This window comes from Sapajus apella, unplaced genomic scaffold (genome assembly GCF_009761245.1).
Source record: "Sapajus apella isolate SASKATOON/1434 unplaced genomic scaffold, GSC_monkey_1.0 scaffold53, whole genome shotgun sequence".
Classification (NCBI taxonomy): domain Eukaryota; kingdom Metazoa; phylum Chordata; class Mammalia; order Primates; family Cebidae; genus Sapajus; species Sapajus apella.
This window is the reverse complement of record NW_022436993.1, coordinates 11,153,300-11,174,969: the sequence shown is the minus strand read 5'-3', so window position 1 is coordinate 11,174,969 and position 21,670 is coordinate 11,153,300. Positions and strand designations below refer to the sequence as shown.

The following is a 21,670-nucleotide window of genomic DNA, read 5'->3' as shown; positions in this document are numbered from 1 at the left end:
TATACCAGAAACATGTTTTTTCAGGAAGCAAGTGTCTATCTTTTCTTCCTTAATAAAAGCCAAGGCTTCAAAGAGATAACAGAGCTGAACCGAAATAGCTAAGCCATTCTCCCCTTTTATAAATATTACATAAAGTCTCTTCAAAAGCCGAAGGGTATAAAGCTCCTCTGCTGAAAGCAGCCTCTCTCTTCTCACCGGGAGAGCGGGTGCTGGCGGGAGCAGAGCCGTGGGGCCAAGACTCGCACTGTGCCAGGCATCCCCTTCTTTCTCCTCCTATCAACAGTGCCCTCAGTAATGACCATGATCATGGCAGCGCCAGGCAGGGGCAGCAAGGGGCACACCCAGATCCTCAGTTCCAGAGACATCTGCTCCGTTGCTGACAGCAAGGACCCTTACGGAACGCAAGAGACCAACACACGCCAAGGCTGAGAGGCTAAATAGTACACAAACGAAGTTGAATGGCACGAATTTTCATTAAGGCTACAAAACGCAAATCAACTACGTTTCCTCCCTTTTCCTTCTGCCAAGACGTAGCAATAGCATGAACTCCGATCTCTGTCCCCGTCAAAACCATGGATTCACAGTAAACCTGACTCTGCCGTTCTCTCCATGCCTAACTGGGTCTCCTGAACACCTCCCTTCTTCTCACTTGTCACGGCCTGGACCTGATCTCACACATTCATGGGCCTAACCCATCATTCTTTCATTTTCTTCATTCCTCAACTATTTCTGAGCATCTACTGTGCTCCAGACACTATTGTAAAAACATGAATATTGTACAGCTTTTGTCTTCCCAATGTCCCAATGGAGAAGAGAGACTTCTGGATTAAAAAAAAAAAATCATGGCAGGGTCCAGTGACTCACTTTGGGAGGCCAAGGCAGGCAGATCACAAGGTCAAAAGATAGAGACCATCCTAGCCATCATGGTGAAACCCTGTCTCTACTAAAAATACAAAAACTAGCTGGTGTGGTGGCGCACACCTGTAGTCCCAGCTACTCAGGAGGCTGAGGCAGGAGAATCGCTTGAACCCAGGAGGTCGAGGTTGCAGTGGGCCGGGATCACACCACTGCACTCCAGCCTGGTGACAAAGCTAGAATGTCTCAAAAGAAAAAAAATCATTACAATCCTATGTAACAGAAGGCACACATCCACCTTCACAGAAGAGGGGGTGGCTATGTTAGCCTGGTGCAAACAGAGAAGGTTTTACACAGGTGGTGATGTCTACCAGACTCTTAGAAGTAAAAGGATTTCAGGTGCAAAAGAGTGAGAAAGAGAGAAAACAGAATTCGTAAAGGCACCAAGAGCCGAAAAAGTACGCTCTGGTCCAGGAAGGGCAATAGGTTCCAAATGGCTGGAATGCCAACTGCATGGAAGGATAAGGTTGTGTTCAGATTCAGAAAGGCCTTGTACACCACCCCAACAAACCTGGAGAAATGTGGACAGAGTTTAAACCAAAGCCATGTCAGCCTGAAGAAGTGCTTTATTTCACTCATCACACATTTTTCAAATGCTGGAATAGCCAACATCTAAAAATTAGCAAATTTCATATAAAAATATAGAATCAGGCCAGGTGCAGTGGCTCACGCCTATAATCCCAGCAATTTGGGAGGCCAAGGGGGGTGGATCACAAGGAGTTACAGCAGTCAGGAGTTTGAGACCAGCCTGGCCAAAATGGCAAAACCCCATCTCTACTAAAAATACAAAAAAAGTAGCCAGGTATGGTGGCGTGTGCCTGTAATCCCAGCTACTCCAGAGGCTGAGGCAGGAGAATTGCTTGAACCTGGGAGGCACAGGTTGCAGTGAGCCGAGATCGCACCACTGCGCTCCACCCTGGGTGATAAAATGAGACTCTGTCTCAAAAACCAAAAAATAAAAATATAAAAGTATAGAATCTTGGCTCCTTTAAGAAAATAATCTAGCACACTGGTCCAACATTCCTATGGTGACACGTGTCTGAGAAGCAGGTGCAGCAGCTGGCCCCTTCAGGTGGCATACATATCACGGAGTTCATGACTGTCCTCACTTGAAGACATGTGAATTTGCAATCCCTGGTTTTAAGGGAGAGGATAATACCATAGACCGGTGGGGGGGCAGTTTACAGGAAAGTAACACTGAAAGTGATCCAGTGATTAAACCGCGCAGTGAAACTGAAGGTAACAGGGAAAGTTAGGAGGATTTCACCACAGCATGAGGAGGTAACAAAAGCCTGAGCCAAGTTAGGAGAATAAGCACTCTAAAAGAAAGTAAAGATTCAAGAATGCTCCAAGCACAAGAATGCTTATTAATCACGGAACTCTTGTGTGTCAACTGTTCATGGACAGACTGTATTAGGAGACGGAAAGACTCAAAATTAATTCTCAACTAAAAAATAAAGTGGCTATTAAACTAACTGTGGAAAACCCACTCCAATGCCATAAAGCAGAGACAACCAATGAGACACAGCTGTCTGTGTAATTCTCATTGTGGACTCTCAGGATCGCTTTCCAGGTGGAAAGAAACAAATACACCTGCAAACCCTATGCGCAAAGCCCCTGACAAGTGATGCTTACAAGCAGGGGCTGGGGTCTAAACCATTATTATCGCTCACAGCAGGACCAACAGTGACTTGGCAAACTTAGAAACCCTTGCAGCTCATCCACGGGAGGGTCCTGCCCGGGAACTCACACAGGCCGTTGACATCCAGCATGTTGGAGATGCCCCGGTCACTCATGTCCACTTCGGGCTGGTTCTTCTCCCGGCTCTCCTCCACCAACTTCTTCAGAGACTTGGACATGGTCTGCAGCAAACGACAACAACAAAGCACGTGGGCGATGGCAGCAAGGCCAGGGGCGGAAAGGAAAGAGGCCTTCGCTGCCACTTTGGGGCTTCCCCAGGGTTGGAGAGGGTGGGCGTCCGAGGGCGTCCCCGGGGCTGGTCCGGGCGCGGGAGGAGGATGGGGCGGGGCAGGGGAGTGGGAAGGATCCAGCCCCGCTCCGGCCACGCAGAGAAGCAACCCCAAGTGCAACGCCCCACACACTCACCGCGGAGAGCAGCCCCTATGAGGGTGGGTGTGCAACCACAGGCTTCGGCAGGACGCACTCCAGCGGCGGGAGATGCCCTGGGTCCTGGCAACACCGGCACCGAACAGCGAACACGCCCTGGCTCGCCGCCCCGCGCAGGCGCACACCGCGCCGCTGCCAGCTCCACGCCCGACCCTACCCAAATTAGGAGAACAGCTAGCTAGACGTGTCTCCCGGGCCAGGCTCCACCCTTAAAAGTATGTGGAGGAGGATGGCCAATCACGTTTGTCATTCGGCTTTGAGACCCCGCCCCACGTCGAGGTTAGTTAAATTCCGTGGCGACCACGCCGCGGCTTGGGACTCTGATTGGGTCGAAGTTGGTACGTGCGGGCTGGGTTTGGCGCATGCTCAGTTGGTGGGTCGCGGCCCACAGGGCTGTGGGCGGAAGCGGGTAAGTTTTTGGCTCGACTGCGTAAGGGAGGGTGGTGACTGATGGTGGGTGTTGCGAAAGCTGGAAGTAAATTGTCTACAAATGTTCCGCTTCTGTAATTGCAGCTCCACTGGCCAGAAGTTGCTACCCTGAGTCCCTTCTCCACATTGTGTCTCTGAGGGATCCTGTGGGTCACGCAGTCTCCCGCCCTATTAAGAGCTCCACCACGTAGGGATTCCAGCACGGTCTGCGTTTTCCCAGTGCCCTGCTGGAAATCTTTTTTAACATCTTGTTGGTTTCTAAGGCTGGCTTTTACCGCTGACCCTTTTGCTCTTGAGCAAGGAGAACTACCCTCAGGGCTAGAAGCTACAAGTAAGACCCTACCATTTTAAAAGTCATTTGACAACACCACTAAAGCCATGTGTCTTTCCCATTTGTGACTTTCACATCTGTGAAACATTATGTTCTGGTTTCCAGGAATCTCCCGCTGTCTCTTCCAAAAGCAATCAAATTTTGAATTCTAGCAAAACTGCTGCCCTCTACCTCCCTATTTCCTGTCTCAGACATCCAGCAATATCCTGTGCTTCTCTCACCCAAAAACCTGTTCTGAAAGACAGTTACATGCTGTGGAATAGATTGGCAGCAGGCACTTTTTCCTTTGTCACCTACATTGATGATGGAAGGATACCACACATGCATTTATATATTGTAGATTGTAGTACGGATCAAAGCCTTAAGATGTGGTAAAATAATAGAATCATAACTCTGAACCAGTTGTATAAAAAAAGATCTGCACTGAAATTTTGTTTTGTTTGTTTGTTTTTTGCTTAAAAAACATTCCAGATGAAAAGGTTATTTCTCCATTAGTCTTCTTTGATCTAGAGCCGTTCCTTGGCTTTCATATTTATTGAACTAGACATTATTGAAGAGTACAGACCAGGTATTGTGTGGAATATCCTTTAAAGTGAGTTTGTTTGATGTTCCCTTTCAGGATATGATTTTTTGAAGAAACACCACTAAAGCGATGTGTCTTTTCCTGTGCATATCAAGGTACAGATGACATTGGTTTCCCCAGTATTGGTGATGTTCACTTGGGTAAGGTGGTATCTGCCAGGTTTCTTCACTATGAAGTTACTATTTTTTTCTTTATGATTAAAAATGATGCTTGGGGGTAGGTGCTGCTTGGTTATGTCCCATTCCTCATCTAATTTTCACCCACTAGTTTTAGCATCCATTGATTTCATCTATATGTATTAGTTGGTAATCTCCTAATACATTTATTTCTGGAATCATTATATCTTTTAAAGCAAAAGTGCTTTTTTTAAAAAAAAAAATCAGAATTTTTCTTATTCCATCAATTTCTTTTTTGTTGTTGTTGTGACAGAGTCTTGCTCTGTTGCCAGGCTGGAGTGCAGTGGTGCAATCTCAGTTTACTGCAGCCTCTGCCACCCTGGTTGAAGCGATTCCTCTGTCTCAGCCTCCCAAGTAGCTGGAACCCCAGGCACGTGCCACCAAGCCCGGCTAATTTTTGGTATTTTAGTACAGATGGGGTTTCACCATGTTGGCCAGGCTGATCTCAAACTCCTGACCTCAGGTGATCTGCCCTCGGCGTCCTAAAGTGCTGGGATTACAGGCATGAGCCACCACGCCCAGCCTTGTTCCATCAGTTTCTAATAGTGAATCTTGACTATGTAGGCTGAAGACAGTAGTACCTGTGTTGGTTGGCTAGGGCTGGCATAACAATATACCACAAACTGGATGACTGAAGCAACAGAAATTTCTCACAATTCTGGAAGTTCAAGATCAAGGTGCTAGCAGATTTGATTTATCCTGTGGCCTCTCCCCTTGGCTTGTGGATGACTGTCTTCTCTTGGTGTCCTCCCGGGGCATTTTCTCTGTGCAGTCACCCGCTTGGTGTATCTTCCTCTTATGAGGACACCAGCCCTATGGGACTACAGCCTAACTCTTGTTTCTCTGTAATAACACCCTGAATTTGTTTCATGAATATACTCCCTTCTTAAGTGTCACTGAGGATAATAGTTTTTAAACTTCTCTTCTGTTCACTAAATTATGTTTCTTCAAGGGTCCATTCTTATGTGTGTTTATCTAGTCTTTCCCCTAAAAAAGAAAGATTCTTCCTCTCTCTGGTGATTGATTCTTGGTTGTTCTTTTGAGTTCAAGTGTGAAGATCTGAACTGATTTTTCTAGATAGCTGCAGTGTTTTCTTTCCTCTCTTGTTTGTATCTTGTTTTCCTCCTAGGTCCCTGGGCTAATTGTTGGATTTCCTTAGCGGCAAGAATCCAGTGTTCTACCTGCAGGTCATTGCCAGGCTACCTTTGCTGGTGAAGGGAAATGGTGGATTGTGAGTGCCAACTAAGGCAACTCCATTACTTTGGTTTTAGCTCCACACACTGCACCTGCCAGCTCCACATTCATATAACACCTGAAATCGAGAGTCCCAATGCTGGGCCGTCTGCAGACCCTGGCCCAGCAACGGATGAAAGGAGTACTCAGACACACGTATGCAGTGTAAGAGCAGCCAGGGGGCTGTCTGACACTTGTGGCCAAAGAAGAGAGCAGCACCAAACAGCTGAAGCTGGTTTTTTGTGGCTTTTTTTGTTTTTGTTTTTTTTTTGAGACAGAGTCTTGCACTGACACCCAGGCTTGAGTGCAGTGGCATAATCTCAGCTCACTGCAACTTGCACCTCCCAGGTTCAAGCGATTCTCCTGCCTTAGCCTCTGAGGAACTGAGATTACAGGCACCCAACACTAAGCCCGGCTGCATTTTTTTTGTATTTTTAGTAGAGGTGGGATTTCACTATGTTAAGCAGGCTGGTCTTGAACTTGTGACCTTGTGATCTGCCTGCCTCAGCCTCCCAAAGTGCTGGGATTACAGGCGTGAGCCACGGGGCCTGGCCTGCTGCTTGCTTTTATTCAGTACAGACATATTGCTGAAGCCTGGAGCTAACACAGTCTGTGGGTAATTAACATTATTGTTGTATAATAATGTTATTTATTACAATAATAATGTTATTGTTTCTCCTTCCAGTTGAATTACTCAAAACTGATTATAACTACTTCCCTTTGCTATACATGAAAATGGCATCCTCCCAAACCTGACCATTCCCTTACCCACTGAAGAAAAACAGTGTTTATTTCCTGGATGCCTGGTGTGGAAGATTTTGTAAAGCTTCATGTTGTCTCTTTTTTCTGTATTTTTAATTTTAAAATTACATAATAGCATTGACTATCCTTTCCTCAATTTCATGTACACACCTCCCGGATATTCCAATATGCCTCCTAGGAAAGCATGCCCTTCTGAGTGCCGATGATACTGTTACTCTAATGACGCAATCCATGATCAAAGCGTCAATTTTTTTTGACAGCTACGTCATGTTAATCTTGCTTTCAGAAAAGTACTGTGTCATTTCATGTTATCATTAAACTTTCCCTGTATTCTGTACCTTTGCAATTCATTTTTTACATAAAAGAGGAAGATCTCACAGCTGTCACATTTTATCTGTTACTGTTGGCCCATTGTTGTAGCTTATCAAGACCCCTTGGATTTGTTGTTCATTGCATTCACTGTCCTTTCCAATAGAAATGTCATCTATAAAGTTGATATATCTATCCATAACACAAAAAGGGAGGAGGAATTCTTTTTTTTTTCAGATGGAGTCTCATTCTGTCACCCAGGCTGGAGTGCGTGGCGCAATGTCAGCTCACTGAAACCTCTTCCTCCTGGGTTCAAGTGATTCTCTTGCCTCAGCCTCCTGAGTAGCTGAATTTTTAAGGTGAGAATATTTTATTTACGTGGCTCCATACTCTGTCCTGAAATAATTTCTCTGCAAGTTGAGTATTAGAGTAAGATGAAGTAATACATTCCACAGCTTCTTTCATTCACTCGGTCTCATGTTCTTAATAACCCTTGATTTTACGTAATTAACATAAAGCAAATCTCCTTTGTAAAGGCTTCTGCTTTTCGAGAGGCAGTGAAAAACTTTATAAAAGTATTGGATTTTCTTATGAAAAGGAAGCTAATAATTACCTTAGTTACGTGTCTGGCAGCATTGGAGATAAGGATGTGCTATTGAACTTTCTACTTCTTGTTAAATGGCAAACCATATTGTTTATTTGTAACTTAACACATTGTGTTAAGGAATAGGCAGTGGTGGTGCTTACGGAAACTCTGTACTTGTGAGAGTAAATACATAATATAGTTTGGATATTTGTGCTTGCCCAAATCTCATGTTGTGTTGTAATACCCAGTGTTGCAGGTGGGCCTGGTGGAAGGTGTTTAGATCTTGGGGGTGGATCCCTCATGAATGGCTTGGGCCTCTCGCTCTCAGTTCACATGGTCACTTAAAAGTGTGTGGCACCTGCCCCCTACTCTCGCTGTCTTGCTCCTTCTTTCACCGTGTCATTTGCCTGTTTCCTCTTCACCGTCTTTCATGATTCTAAGCTTCCCGAGGCCTCCCCAGAAGCCAAGCACCATGTTTCCTATAAAGCCTAGAGAACTGTGAGCAGATTAAACTTCTTTTCTTTATAAATTATCCAGTTTCAGGTATTTCTCTATAGCAATGCAAGAATGATCTAATGCAGAAAATTGGTACCAGGAATGGGGTTTTGTTATAAAAATATCTGCAAATGTGGAACCGACTTTGGAACAAGGCAATGGGTAGAGGTTGGAAGAGTTTGAAGGACTCAGAAGACAGAAAGATGAGGGAAAATGTGGAACTTCTTAGAGGCCAGTTTAAAGTTGTGACTAAAATTCTGACAGTGATAGGAATAATGAAGTCCAGGCTGCCAGGTCGAGGATGGTAATGAGGAACTTAGTGGGAACTGGAGCAAAGGTGACACATACTATGCGTTAGCAAAGAGCTTGGCTGCATTCTGTTCCTGCCCTAGGAATCTGTGGAAGTTTGAACTTACAAGTGGCAACCTGGGGTATCTGGTGGAAAAAAATTCTAAGCAGCAAAGTGTTCATGATTTGGCCTGGCTGCTTCTAATAGCACGTGCTCAGATGTGGGAGCCAAGAAATGACTTCAAGTTGGAACTTATATTAAAAAGGAAAGCAGAGTGTAAAATTTTACAGCCTGGCCATATGGCAGAGAAAAAAGAAAGCTTTTCAGGAGAGGAATTCAAGCAGGCTGTGGATTATACACTTGCTAGAGATATTTGCATAACTAAAAGGGAGTAAAGTGCTAATAACCAAGATAATGGAGAAAAGGTCTCATAGGCATTGCAGAAACCCCTCCCATCACGCCCGGAGGTCTAGGAGGAAAGAATGATTTCATGGGCCAAGTCCAGGGCCCTGCTTCCCTGTACAGCCTCAAGACACTGCTCCCCACATCCTGGTCACTCCCTCTCCAGGTGTGGCTCAAAGGGGCCCAGGTACAACTTGGTATGCCACTCTGGAGAAGGAAAGCCATAAGCCTTGGCAGCTTCCACATAGTGTTAAACCTGCAGGCACACAGAGTATGAGAGTGGTAAATTCTTGGCAGCTTCTGCATAGATTTCAGAGGCAATATGGAAAAGCCTGGGTTTCCAGGAAGAAGCCTTCTGCAGGGGCAGAATCCTCACAGAGAACCTCTACTAGGGCAGTATAGCAGGGAAATGTGGGGTTGGAGACCCCACACTGAGTTCCTTCTAGGGCACTGCCTAGTGGGGCTGTGTGAAGAGGGCCACCATTCTACAAGGGAGTGGAGAATACTCAGATAACCAGGAGAGCACAGGGTCCTGGCGATAAAGAAAGAAAAGCTTCAGTGTGGCCAGGAAAAACAGAAGTTTGAGACAAATGGGAGGGAAATAGAGAATTCAGAGGTTACAGCAGATTTCTCTGTAGTCAACACAAGGCCTTGGGAGAAGCTGAGATTGACATAGGGGCATGGCAAGAGGTAAACATAGGGCCTGGCTTTGGAGGAGTGTGGGAAAAGCAGGTGCATCTGTATGGTATGAAGGTGAGTCATACTACTACTAATGGACATAGAAGCTACCACTTACTGATTACTTAATATGTACCAGGTATTATTCTGCATCTTCACACATGTATACTTAATTACTGCAACCCTGTAACACAGGTAAAATAATCCCCTTAAACAAATGAAACTGAGCACAAAGAGATTAAGTAAGCACTTAACTAGTGAAGCTAAAATTCAGACTCAGGCAGCTTGTCTCTAGAACTGATGCTCTGGAAGACTCATCTATATATATTAAATTCTTTGCCAAAATGTAAAAATTAAACTAGAAAATTTAGATATGCCCCATAGTGAAAGACAGAGTTTTAATAAGTCAAAAACTAATGCAGCATAAGTGTGTACAATTCCATAATGTTTATTATCACTAATTAAACATTCACATGAAATTTATACTTCTATATTATCATTAACTTTTGTTGTTCTTGTTGTCATTTTTGAGACGGGGTCTCAGTCTGTCGCCCAGGCTGGAGTACAGTGGCTCACAGGGTTTCACTGCAGCCTTTACCTACTGGGCTCAGGTGATCCTCCTGCTTCAGCCTCCTGGGTAGCTGAAACCACAGGTTTGTGCCACCATGCCCAGCTAATTTTTTGATTTTTTTGTAGAACTTACGTCTCACTTTGTTGCCCAGGCTGGTCTCAAACTCCTAGGTTCAAGCAGTCCTCCCGCCATGGCCTCCCAAAGTGCTATTATTAACTTTTAAAAATGTACATCACATATGCCATAATCATTTCCAAGTTTTTCAAAGTTTTTTTAAATTTCAGCTTGAAATATTAGAATGAAATGCACACTCAAGAAGCTATATTCTATGTTCAAGAAAATGTACAAATATTGATTTTTTTCTTTTGAGATGGAATCTCACTCCGTCACCCCGGCTGGAGTGCAGTGGTGTGATCTCGGCTCACTGCAACCTCTGCCTCCCGGGTTCAACCAATTCTCCTGCCTCAGCCTCTTGAACAGCTGGGATTACAGGCTCCCACCACCAAGCCTGGCTAATTCTTGTATTTTTAGCAGAGACAGGGTTTTGCCATATTGGCCAGGCTAGTCTCAAACTCTTGACCTCAGGTGATCCACCCACTTCGGCCTCCCAAACTGCTGAGATTACAGGCGTGAGCCACTGCGCCCAGCCTACAAATATTGATTCTAGCCATGGTTTGGTGAAAACCGTAAAAGTTCAGCTTATTCTCCGTGGCATAGGCGGGGTGATGTATAAAATGCAGAGTCCTGTCCAGCATGCTGCAGAGGGAAAATGCTGAATGAACCTGAGTTGTTACCCACTTAGCTGTCCCACGTTAATCGGAATGCAGACGGATGCCGTGCGTAATCAGCATGAAATATGATGAAGACTTGATTTGAGGAAGCCATGAAGGGAGCTATGTTGGTGTCCTAAAATTGGAAAAAAAAAAAAAAAAAAGTATCAAATTATATATTTCACATATTTGAACGTTTTTCTAGAAATGTTAGCCTACTAACAAAGTACCACATATAGAAACTTCTTAGAATTTACGGTGAACCTGTATGTACTTCTTGAAGTAACCCTGCAAAGAATGAATGCAAATGCTTTACAAAGGAATATTTCTGGGTGTGGGGAGTTCGGGAAAATAAGGAAGGACTGCCAACGGATACAGCGTTTCTTTTAGGGGGTAATGAAAGTGTCCCAAAATTGGCTGTGCTGATAATGGCCACACAACTCTGTGAATCTACTAAAAACCACTGAATTGTGTAGTTTCAGGAGGTGAATCGTATGGTATGTAAATTTTATCTCAATAAAATAAATTTTATCTCAAAAAACTTGAACTTTTTATTCAAGTTCTTACTGCAAATTTATTTTTTTTAAAGAAACGTGTAATTAAAATGATCATAGGAAGTAAAATATGCTGTTTTCATCTTCAATGTTTATCGTTTCCCCCTTGGATTTATTTTCAAATACTTCTGTGGAACAGTGCGTGTCTCTGTGCATGTTGAGGGGATAGATGGGTCCCCGTTTTCTCTCACTTTCTGTTCATTCATTTGGCAAATATTGATCAAGGCACTGCCACATGCAGGTATTGTTTTTAATACTAGGGCTATTAAAAAATGAGCAAAACAGGCAAAAAGCTCTGCTCCCATGACACTTAGACATTACTGGGCTTTCCTGCCTCAGCCCTACCCCAACGTCATCAAAACACAGACTTATTTCCAAGACACTCACTGGATTTTTTCTGTAAGAGACATATCAAGGTATGTACAACATTTTTATTCCTATGCACATCTACTTTTCACTTCCATTTTAATCTGCTTCCAAATTTCAACACCGTCTTTCATATTGACAAACTAGTATGTGCAGTCAGCAGAAGTTTCGGAATCCCCTTTGACTCTCCCTGTGTTTCCTGTTACTCTTTCATGTGCTAGATGTTCATATTCTGTAGCTGCAGGGGATACACAATTTCCCTGTGAACAATGGTATTTACCGTAAACTAAAATATCCCCGAATCGGGATGGTCTGTCTATTAGCAAAATAAGGAGCTACCTCTGTATGTAAATTGTTTGTGTGTATTGTTTGTATGTAAATATTACGTGTTTACATTTTACATATTTACATGCATATTTACATGCAGAAGTTGAATTGTATACTTAAGAAGTATACATACAAAAGTTGTATACTTTTGTAATAAGTATACAGTTCAACTTTTGTATGTATGTAAAATATGCATGTAAATATGCAGAATGTAAAAAAGCTTACGAAAAGTTTTAAGTATGTAAATATTAGCAAAATAAGAGCTTCCTCTGTAAATTGATTTTATGTTTTATGCTAATGTTTTACATTTTTTCATTTATGTTTAACATTTATAAAGGGTTAAAGAAATCAAAAAACAATTACACATAAAATTATATCCACAATTATAAAGGAAAATGTAAAACTAGGAAAATACTGTAATCACCAACGGGTAAAAAAATTGATGTATCTTGCTATAGATTTCAACTTAACATGGCATGGAATTAAATGGCAATCACTTTTCTTAGTGACTCGGTTTTCTTTTATCAGCAAAGTCCAGGATATACTTGTTCTTTCCACCTTATGGGATTGTCACTGTGGGGATCAAATGGAGTTGTATGTTTGCAAGCCACTGAAAACCATGCACACACACACAGCCTACCAATATAAAGTCATGGTATTGTTAAAATTGTCTCTTTTCCTCCCTTTTGAAATGTTTGTAAATTTCAATTCGGTGTCTAAGAACTGGTTAGCTTCTAAATCTGATGTGTTGCACATTTACTGGGGTCTCTCTCTGTGGGCCTTTTGTGCATCACTGAGATACAGTGTCTGCTGGTCCTGTGATCACCATTTCTCACCAAGTAATGTAACTCTTTGTATAAAGACAGCACTACCAAAAGGTTTATTAAGTGTTGTTTGTAGTTGGGAAAAGTTCAAGGGACCTAAACGTCTACGTAGAGGGGTTTCGTTAAATAAATTAGGCTGTACTCGTGCAGTGGAATACCCTCCAAACATCCGCTATGATGCGCCAGTGTTTTATTGTTATAAGATATTAATGATATATTGGTAAGTGGAAAAAACACACCATCGAATAGTAAACAATATACGTGTATATGCAAATATGTTCAAAGAAAAGTGTTAAGAATATATGAGAATGGCCAGGGTTTTAGAAAAATTAGTCTATTTTCTGATACTTCTGAAAATAGCATTATCGGTTTTATAAATAGTTATATTTTAAAAACCATCTAGATTTCCAGCTGATACAGTTCTCTGTCTAGTTTGATTACATAGCCTTAAGTGATTAAAGAGCAGAAAAATTAGAAACAGATACCTGCTTGCCAGTAGCCACTTTTCGCTTACTTACTCTCTTGTTTTTTGAGATGGAGTCTGGTTCTGTTGCCCAGGCTAGAGTGCAGTGGCGCATCTTGGCTCACTGCACCCTCCGCCTCCCAGGCCCAAGCGATTCTCCTGCCTCAGCCTCCCGAGTAGCTGGGATTACAGGCATGTGCAACTATGCCAGCTAATTTTTGTATCCCAGAGTGTTGGGATTACAGGTGTGAGCCCTTATTCTCTTTAAGTATCTACTTGCACATAAAATGAGAGGATCATGCCTGCAATATTGAATCAAAGTCAGATTCTGAGTTGTTTAGGGAAGACATCAGAGCTTTACATAAACAAACGCCACTATCAGTCACCATTTCTTCAAAGAACCGCTGAAACTTTCAGCAAGAAGTAGATAAAATAGAGGCAGTATCCAAATTTTCTATAGTTCTATTTATGCCGAAATAAATATGGGTATTCAACCCTAGGCAGAGCACTGGCATTACAGTGGGAGATTTTAAAAAGCAGCATGCTGTGGTTCCTCCCTGGGAAATCCTGATTCAGTGGGTTTTGGTGGGAAATGGAAGTCTTATGTAAGTAACTCCACAGGTGATTCTGACACAGAGCTGACTTTGGTAACTATTAATAGTAATTTAATGCAATGTCCACCAGATGGCACTGATGCTCCCAGAATAGAAAGGCAAGTCGGAAAACTGCTCAATTTGTTAAAGGCTGTGCTTCCTATTCTGCATGTGTCTGCCTTTAAAAGTCTACAGGAGGCCGGGCAGGGTGGCTCACATCTGTAATTCCAGCACTTTGGGAGGCTGAGGCAGGCAGATCACCTGAGGTCAGGAGTTCCACAACCAGCCTGGCCAACATGGTGAAACCCTGTCTTTACTAAAAAGTACAAAAATTAGCCAGGCATGGTGGCGGGCACCTGTAATCCCAGCTACTCAGGAGGCTGAGGCAGGAGAATTGCTTGAACCTGGGAGGCAGAGGTTGCAGTGAGCCAAGATGACACCACTGCACTCCAGCCTGGGCTACAAGAGCAAGACTGTCTCAAGGAAAGGAAAAAAAAAAAAAAAAAGGCTACACTAAGTGACTCTCTTTATCTAAAAATAACATGGGAATATAAAATGTTTTACTCACGCCTCCGCAGTATGGTCCAGAGGACGGAGAGCTGGCGTTGGGCCCATCGTGGAGTGTGAGATAGTTCTGGACGCAGTCTCCTGGATCGTCAATGCTGATGAAGTAAAAGTTGACGGTGACAAGCCTTCCAGCAGGAGCCACGAGGGCCCACTCGCAGTGCGTGTTGTTTGGGTACGTGCCTGGATAGCCGGGGCTGGTGAAGGAGCCTCTGTCTCCATAAAGAGTTCCACCACATCCTGCAAGGCAAACAGGGCAGGAAGTTTGATTCCATAGTCTACAAGCCATCCGGTCTGGCTTGCTGGGCAGTAAGACTTTATTTTCTTAAGGTACTCAGACCCTGCAAGAATAAAGGAGGCAGAAACCCCTCTTTTTGTTCCTCTTCTTTCAGCTACACCCTTTCTCCTTCCTTCCACTCTCTTGCCATCGCCGCCTCCACCTCTTCCATCCTCAACACACATGCCTCTGCCTGCATCTCACAGCCCTCGGACAACTTCCTCCGGGACTGTACTTTGAAAATTGGGAGTCGGCCGGGCACGATGACTCATGCCTGTAATCCCAGCACTTTAGGAGGTGGAGGCGGGCAAGAGGTCAAGAATTTGAGACCAGCCTGACCTACACGGTGAAGCCCATCTCTACTAAAAATACCAAAATTAGCCGGGCGTGGTGGCGTGCACCTGTAATCCCAGCTACTCAGGAGGCAGAGGCAGGAGAATCGCTTGAACGTGGGAGGCAGAGGTTGCAGTGAGGCGAGATTGCACTATTGCAATCAAGCCTGGGCAACAGAATGAGACTCCATCTCAAAAAAAAGAAATTGGGTGTGGAGAGCAGAATGGGGGGAAAAAACTTGATAAAGTAACTGTGAGAGAAAATCAAGTTGTCATCTGTGTGCTTTCGATAGTGCAGAGCTCTCTGCCCCGTGTTGATGATGATGATGTGAGTGAAGTAAAATTAGAAGTAAAAAAAATTTAGCGCTAAACCAAGAGAGAATGTGTTATTGTAGGAGGTGGCAAGAATGTCCTCATGATAAAAGTGACTTTGTCAGGCTGATAACTGACATACTTAAGGTCGAATGCTTCAAGTTTTGGTGTTAATTTCTTCAATTTGTTCGTCTGTATACAAAGGCTGTCATGATTTACATGACATATCTGTGGAGATCCAGATTGCCTCCTGGATAGGAAGAAGCTGGCCGGCGTAGTTACAGAGCACCTGGCTGGGCTTCTGACCCCCGAGGTCAAGTCCCACCTCCACCTCAGGCTAGCAGAACATTTTGGGCAACTCATTAATCTTGGTGGGTTTTTTAGATGGAGTCTTGCTCTGTTGCCCAGGCTGGAGTGTTAGTGGTGTGATCTCAGCTCACTACAGCCTCTGTCTCCCAGATTCAAGTGATTCTCCTGTCCCAGCCTCCTGAGAAGCTGGGATTACAGGCATGCACCACCACATTCAGTTAATTTTTGTATTTTTAGTGGAGACAGGATTCACTGTGTGGGTGGGCCAGGCTGGTCTAGAACTAGTGACCTCAGATGATCCACCCGCCTTGGCCTCCCAGGGATTATAGGCGTGAGCCACCACGCCCAGCCTAACCTTTGTGTTTTATTTACTCGTGATAAAATTTGAGCCTTGGAGGTCATCTTTAAGCTTCTTTTGGGTGCCAAGATTCCATAACCCAAGACTGTCTTAATAGAATGCTTTTCTTAGGATATTTAAGTGAGTTCTGTTTATCTTTCTTGTTTTGAAGGTATTTTGGCATTTCCAGACATTTCATAAAGATATTCCTCCTCTCTTGCATTAAATGCATTGACATGACTTAAACTTTCTTCAGCTGTTTGATAAATTGCCAACGAAAAATGTGAGAAGATACTTACTACCCTAAAAAAGCAATTTATCTGAAGACTGCCAAGAAATGCCAGGGCCTGCGAGAAGCACAACTACTCATATATATGCCAGAATGTGTTCACAAGTTGGATTTTTGGTAAATATTTTTCTTTAAATTCTCAAAGAACTTCTTTGATGGTCAAGCCAAAAGTCAAAAAGCCTAACAAATATAAATTTACAAAGGAATTTTTAAATTTTTATATCTTATATATGCTTCATATATGAATGTATATTCTTTTATAAACAGAAATAATGAGTAAATATAGAATGCAATGTAATCTGGATGGGTGTGGTGGCTCATGCCTGTAACCCCAGCATTTCGGGAGGCTGACATGGGTGGATCTGAGGTCAGGGGTTTGAGACCAGCCTGGCCAACATGGGGAAACTCCGTCTCTACTGCAAATATAAAAGGTAGCTGAGCATGGTGTCACATGCCTGTAACCTCAGCTACTTGGAGGCTGAGGCGGGAGAATCACTTGAACTCGGGAAGCAGAGGTTGCAGTGAGCTGAGATTGCGCTACTGCACTCCAGCTGAGGCAACAGAGTGAGACTTCATCGCAAAAAAGAGTAATCTGTACTTTCATTGTTCAAAATGTCTGTTCTTAATCAGGTACATGGGTAGCTAAACATGTAAGGTTACTTTGCGTTTTTCTATTATATGGCTTATGTTTTTCTCACCTACACTGCTTTCCTGTACAAAGTGCAAATATCTTACCAGAGGGTGATGAGGTCCAGATGATTTCGTATCCATGATTGGAAACAACACTATCACTCTTAAATCGTAGGTATAGTTCATTATTTTGAGAGAAGACAGGGTTTGGCAGCAGAGTTCCACAGTACTTGCCCAGTAATGGTGAATTGCTGTTACTTCCATTTCTCACCTTTAGGAATGAGTCATTCATTATTAAACTTACACTTTCTTCTCTAATGTGTATAGATTAAAACGTGAGACAATTTGAATGATGACATTTTTCAGAAAAGCTTTATCTTTTTACCTACCTAAGAATGAAGGGTTTTCTCAAATACATGCAGATGTCACTTCACTTGCAAAGGGGAAAAACGTTTCATACGTAGGTCAAAAAACATTTACATTTGGATTTAGAAATATCTGTTAACCTACAGCAATGGAAACACCAGGCTGCTTTTTTATATAATAGTTCGTGCTATGATCCTGCAACCTTTGCTTTTGGGGAAACATTTTGAGGAACGTAGGTAAAGTGAATTTGTAAAAGGTGGGGATAGGAGGGGGCAGCGTTGCCTGCTGTGTTTCCAGTCAACTATTTTACCTTTCTCGTGTGTGTGTGTGCACGCACGTGTGCACATATGCACGCTCACACTCCCACACACATGCGTGGACATGTTTCCCATTGAAAATTACCTGGCTGTAAAGGGGCTATGAAAAAATACAATGCAAAGTATAATAAAGTCCAGAACAAAAGGAATTTCTGTATGGGAAAAGGACAGAATTACAAATTATACAACTTCTGACTCTTGTTAAATGTGTTTTAAATACACATTTCAAGGCCTTGTTGCTTTTTCATTTCAACTCATTTTTGAGTAGACACATACAAAAACAGGAAATGAGTTGGTGTTTTGTGGGGAGAGAGAACCACACAGTGAATTCAACCACTTTCTGTCCTCCAGCCTGGTCCTACCCTGCATTCACAGCCAGCACTACTTCCAGGAGGGCCTCGACGCTGCTTAAGGAAACGTTACACAGGAAATGTATGTTGGAACCAGCCTGACATGTAGAAATGCTGATTTTCCTGATCTATGTATTCAAAATCTTGCAGGTTCCTCTGTTCCTTTTATAATTCCATGATTTAAAATTTGGTTAACTGCTGGTATCTTAAGTCACAGAGTTAAGACAGTCTAATCCTGCTGGGCTGTGTTGATCAGCTGAGGTTCCTTTTAGGTCTATGTAGTATATAGCCCATGGGAGAGAATAATGCCTGTCTAGTGCTTTGGGTATTATTCTGCTAAGTGTTTAAACAAAGTAGCCAGTTATCCACTAGTAGATGGCAGGGCTGCCCTATTTAAAACCTGCCAGTATCATACTCTTGAGTCTGGGTGTTTTCCCCTCGGGGTCCTCTTTTAAAATGCCATTACTCTGAGAGCAGCAGCAAGCTACTAATTTCCACTGACACTGCCAACAACTTGTCTTATTCACTTTTCTCTTCTCTGAACAGGACCACCAAGAGCGGCAGCCATCTCTGGGACATCAGAGGATCCTGGAAAAGTAGGTGAAGGCGTGAAAACAATCGCAGATCCCAAGCATGGTCTAGAGCTCAGCCTTTGCTTAGTAGTAACACAGTCAGAATCCTCAGTCAGACATTTCCGTTGCCACCACAGTTCACAAGAATGGAATGCTGAGGCTTCCTGGTACAGCTGCCAGGAAACTATGCCCACAGTCTTCCCACTGAGAGCCCGATGGAGCTATGTATTACAAGCCTAAGCTGTGGTTTCCTTTCTATGCTTAGGGGACAGGAAGTTTCAGATCCATTCTGTGGAGTAATGAAGGGCAGCTAGGAGGAGGAGTTCTCTCTCTCCATGGCTGGAAAGCAAGACTTTGCTTCCCAGCATCTATCAGGCAAATGGCAAATGGTGACTCTGGTCAATAATGGTTCATTCAAGCTGGAGTGAGTTAAGAGTTAGTTGCACTGTGACTCCAGCCTAACAGGATTATTCCATCTTTCCTCCAGATCCCACTCCCCTCATTCTGTCCGCTTTACATTTCATATAAATATCTGGACCTCCATGGTGGGGGTGGGGAACATAGGTCCGAGCTGAATAACCTGACCGGCACAAAGAATACTGTATTCGTTTCTTCATTTCCTCCCTGCTACATACATCTTTCGGTTTCCTATCGTGGTGAGTATTCCTTCAGAAAAGGCATGAGCTTCCTCTGAGTGTTCTTTATAGCACTATATGTTAAGGCTATTGATTGTAAAGGATTTAGATGAATTCCAAAGGGGAGAGCTTTCCAGGATGATAAAACTCCACATCAGGAATCATGTTGAAGCTAAACCCATAAGCAAAGATCACGTGCCAGTACACCATTCCTCGCCAGGCCAGGCAGAAGGTGACACAGCCCTAGAGGCCAAATCAGAAGACGGGGGTTGCAGGAGAGAAAAGAAAGAAGTCCCTTGCTGCTATGAAGCAGAAGATGTTTCTTGGGAACAAAGGCTGCAGCTACCAAGAAACTAGCAGCTGAACAGAAGCCCACTGGGAAGAATCCTCCCACAGAAGAAAAGAGACCTGCTGCATACCCGCCCACTTGTTTACGCTACAGAGATCAAACCATAGTGGGCAGCTTATTTTGAATGAAGACCTGATCAAAGAGGCAATGAGAAAAAAAAAATTTTAAATAAAACTCCAGATCAGGTGTAGAGGAACAAAGTTTTTGGAAACCTTACTGAAGACTCTTACGTGGTCAAACAGCCAATTTAGCGAGTGTCAGGATGAGGTTAAGATTTAAATTCCACTCACAGAGGAATTCAGCATCCTTATGCTCTTGGGTCTTAGGTTCCAGTTGAGTTTATTTCCTGAGGATGAATACATTTTCAACAGAGCTTGCAGAGGTCACAACCCCGTGAGCTCTGGGGTTTTTCTGGCAAAACACAGGTGCTGAGTTCCACACCCTGGGTCTGCGTCAGATGAGGCTTATTCAGAATATCTCCCGCCTATGAGGGATGATGTTCGTGTTCCTTCTCACATGCCCAACGCAGGCAATGGGGCAGAAAGAGCACAGAGGGGGCTCATCGGGGGCAGTGGAGGATCCCAAAGATTCAGGCCCACGAGGGGCATGGCTCTGTCTGCTGCAGGAGCAAGGAAGGCTTCTCTCAGTGTAACCTGGGGGTGGAGGGTGGGTGAGTGGAGGATGGGCAAACAGCAAAGTCACTTCCGTATCCAAATTAGAGCTCTGGGGTTGTGGTGGAGAAACGACAGAGCACACCTCCTGCGGCCAGGGAGCACTTATTCAAGGAAACACTGGTTTTCAGAGGATGTTGACAATACCCCAACTTACTACAGCGGTCAGGGACGTTAGGTGAGCTATTTAGTATCATTCAGTTTCATTTTACAGAATCATGATGTCCTTAGACTTCCCTCTGATCCTTTAGGTCTCAACTTACATATTGCCGTCTTAAAGAAGCCTTCTAGTTCCCAGACTGAGTTAGGGACCCCTACCCATGCTGGGCTCGGCTAGTCCTTTCCACATTGTGCTGTAATTGGCTATACCCCATCTGTCCATCCCGCCAGACTAGGAATCTCCTGAGGGCCCCAAGGGTCCCAAGTTCCAGTGTCTGGCTGGACTGGTACACTGTAAATGTTTAGGGAATGGAAAGGTTAATGAATAAATTAATGAAACGAAGAAAACTCATATCGTATTAGCAGCACTAGAGAAAACATGTAAAATCTTAAGTGATCCATCATCTTTTAAATAATTCGTTTCAATGATATTCAAATGTGTGTTACCTCCAAGAAATCGTTTGTGCATTCAACTGAGTTATCGATGCCAAATGAATGAAAAAAGAGGGAAATGGTGTGGTTCTGGGGGGCCGTGAGAGTAATGGTGCAGTCCATGTCATTGTCATAGTTATCTGGCCATCCAGGACTCCTCAGGTTGCCAAATGCCTTGTGATAGTCTCTGTTGCAATCTTAGAGGGAAAATATGCATAATTAATGTATGCATTCAAATATTTAGTGCTCTTTCAACTCCACAGGAATCATTCAAAAAGGTCATTACATTTGAACAAAGTTTAGAAAAAAGTAATCCAGCTTCTTCGTTTTACCTTTGAGATAATTGAGACCCTACGCGGTGAAGTGCATTGCACAAGCAGCACACAGGTCATTCACACACACACCCCGAGTGAAGTATGACACAGGAGCTCCCTCCTTTCAAGACAAATACTCTAGCATCCTGCAAACTTTTCTGATCATGCTGAGGTGGAAGTGGCTAGCATTCAGACTCCCTTTTAAACAAAGACACTACCTCCAAGATACAGTTTTGCATAAGGATTTTAAATCCATTGGTGAGTTACCTGTGGCAAATTGTTCTTTATTCGTTTATTTTTTTTTGGTAAAAAAATACCAAAAGTACTTTTGTTCGTTTTCACCAAAGTCAGCTTTCATTTGAATCAATTCAAAATAAATATTAAATAAAGTGTTCTGTGAAAATAAACTTCTCAGTGATAGTAATCAGGTAACCCATTCAAGGCTTTTTGAGTTTTACAAAATAATTTTCTAAGATTTTCTTTTTTTTTTTTGAGACGGAGTTTCGCTCTTGTTACCCTGGCTGGAGTGCAATGGTGCAATCTCAGCTCACCGCAACCTCCACCTCCTGGGTTCAAGCAATTCTCCTGCCTCAGCCTCCCGAGTACCTGGGACTGACTACAGGCACGCGCCACCACACCCAGCTAATTTTTTTGTATTTTTAGTAGAGATGG

The 21,670-nt window shown here is 43.4% G+C and overlaps 2 protein-coding genes across 4 annotated transcripts in view; both read right to left on the bottom strand.

Annotated features, from left to right (window-relative positions):
- RSU1 (Ras suppressor protein 1) overlaps window positions 1-3,248 on the bottom strand; it is a 225,802-nt gene extending 222,554 nt beyond the window's left edge. For 2 of the 3 annotated variants that reach the window (XM_032244142.1, XM_032244144.1), the window contains exons 1-2: window positions 3,022-3,248; window positions 2,666-2,777 (exon numbers count right to left, since the gene is read on the bottom strand). In XM_032244142.1, coding sequence (XP_032100033.1) covers window positions 2,666-2,774 — 109 coding nt within the window. In that variant the 5' untranslated portion in view covers window positions 2,775-2,777; window positions 3,022-3,248. The remainder of the gene's footprint in view (window positions 1-2,665; window positions 2,778-3,021) is intronic. The other variant, XM_032244143.1, reaches the window with a different exon arrangement.
- Window positions 3,249-10,161: 6,913 nt separating this feature from the next.
- Window positions 10,162-21,670, bottom strand: part of CUBN (cubilin) — a 287,868-nt gene continuing 276,359 nt past the window's right edge. Inside the window, exons 64-67 of the mRNA XM_032244141.1 lie at window positions 20,700-20,881; window positions 16,939-17,104; window positions 14,352-14,587; window positions 10,162-10,792 (exon numbers count right to left, since the gene is read on the bottom strand). Coding sequence (XP_032100032.1) covers window positions 10,685-10,792; window positions 14,352-14,587; window positions 16,939-17,104; window positions 20,700-20,881 — 692 coding nt within the window. The 3' untranslated portion in view covers window positions 10,162-10,684. The remainder of the gene's footprint in view (window positions 10,793-14,351; window positions 14,588-16,938; window positions 17,105-20,699; window positions 20,882-21,670) is intronic.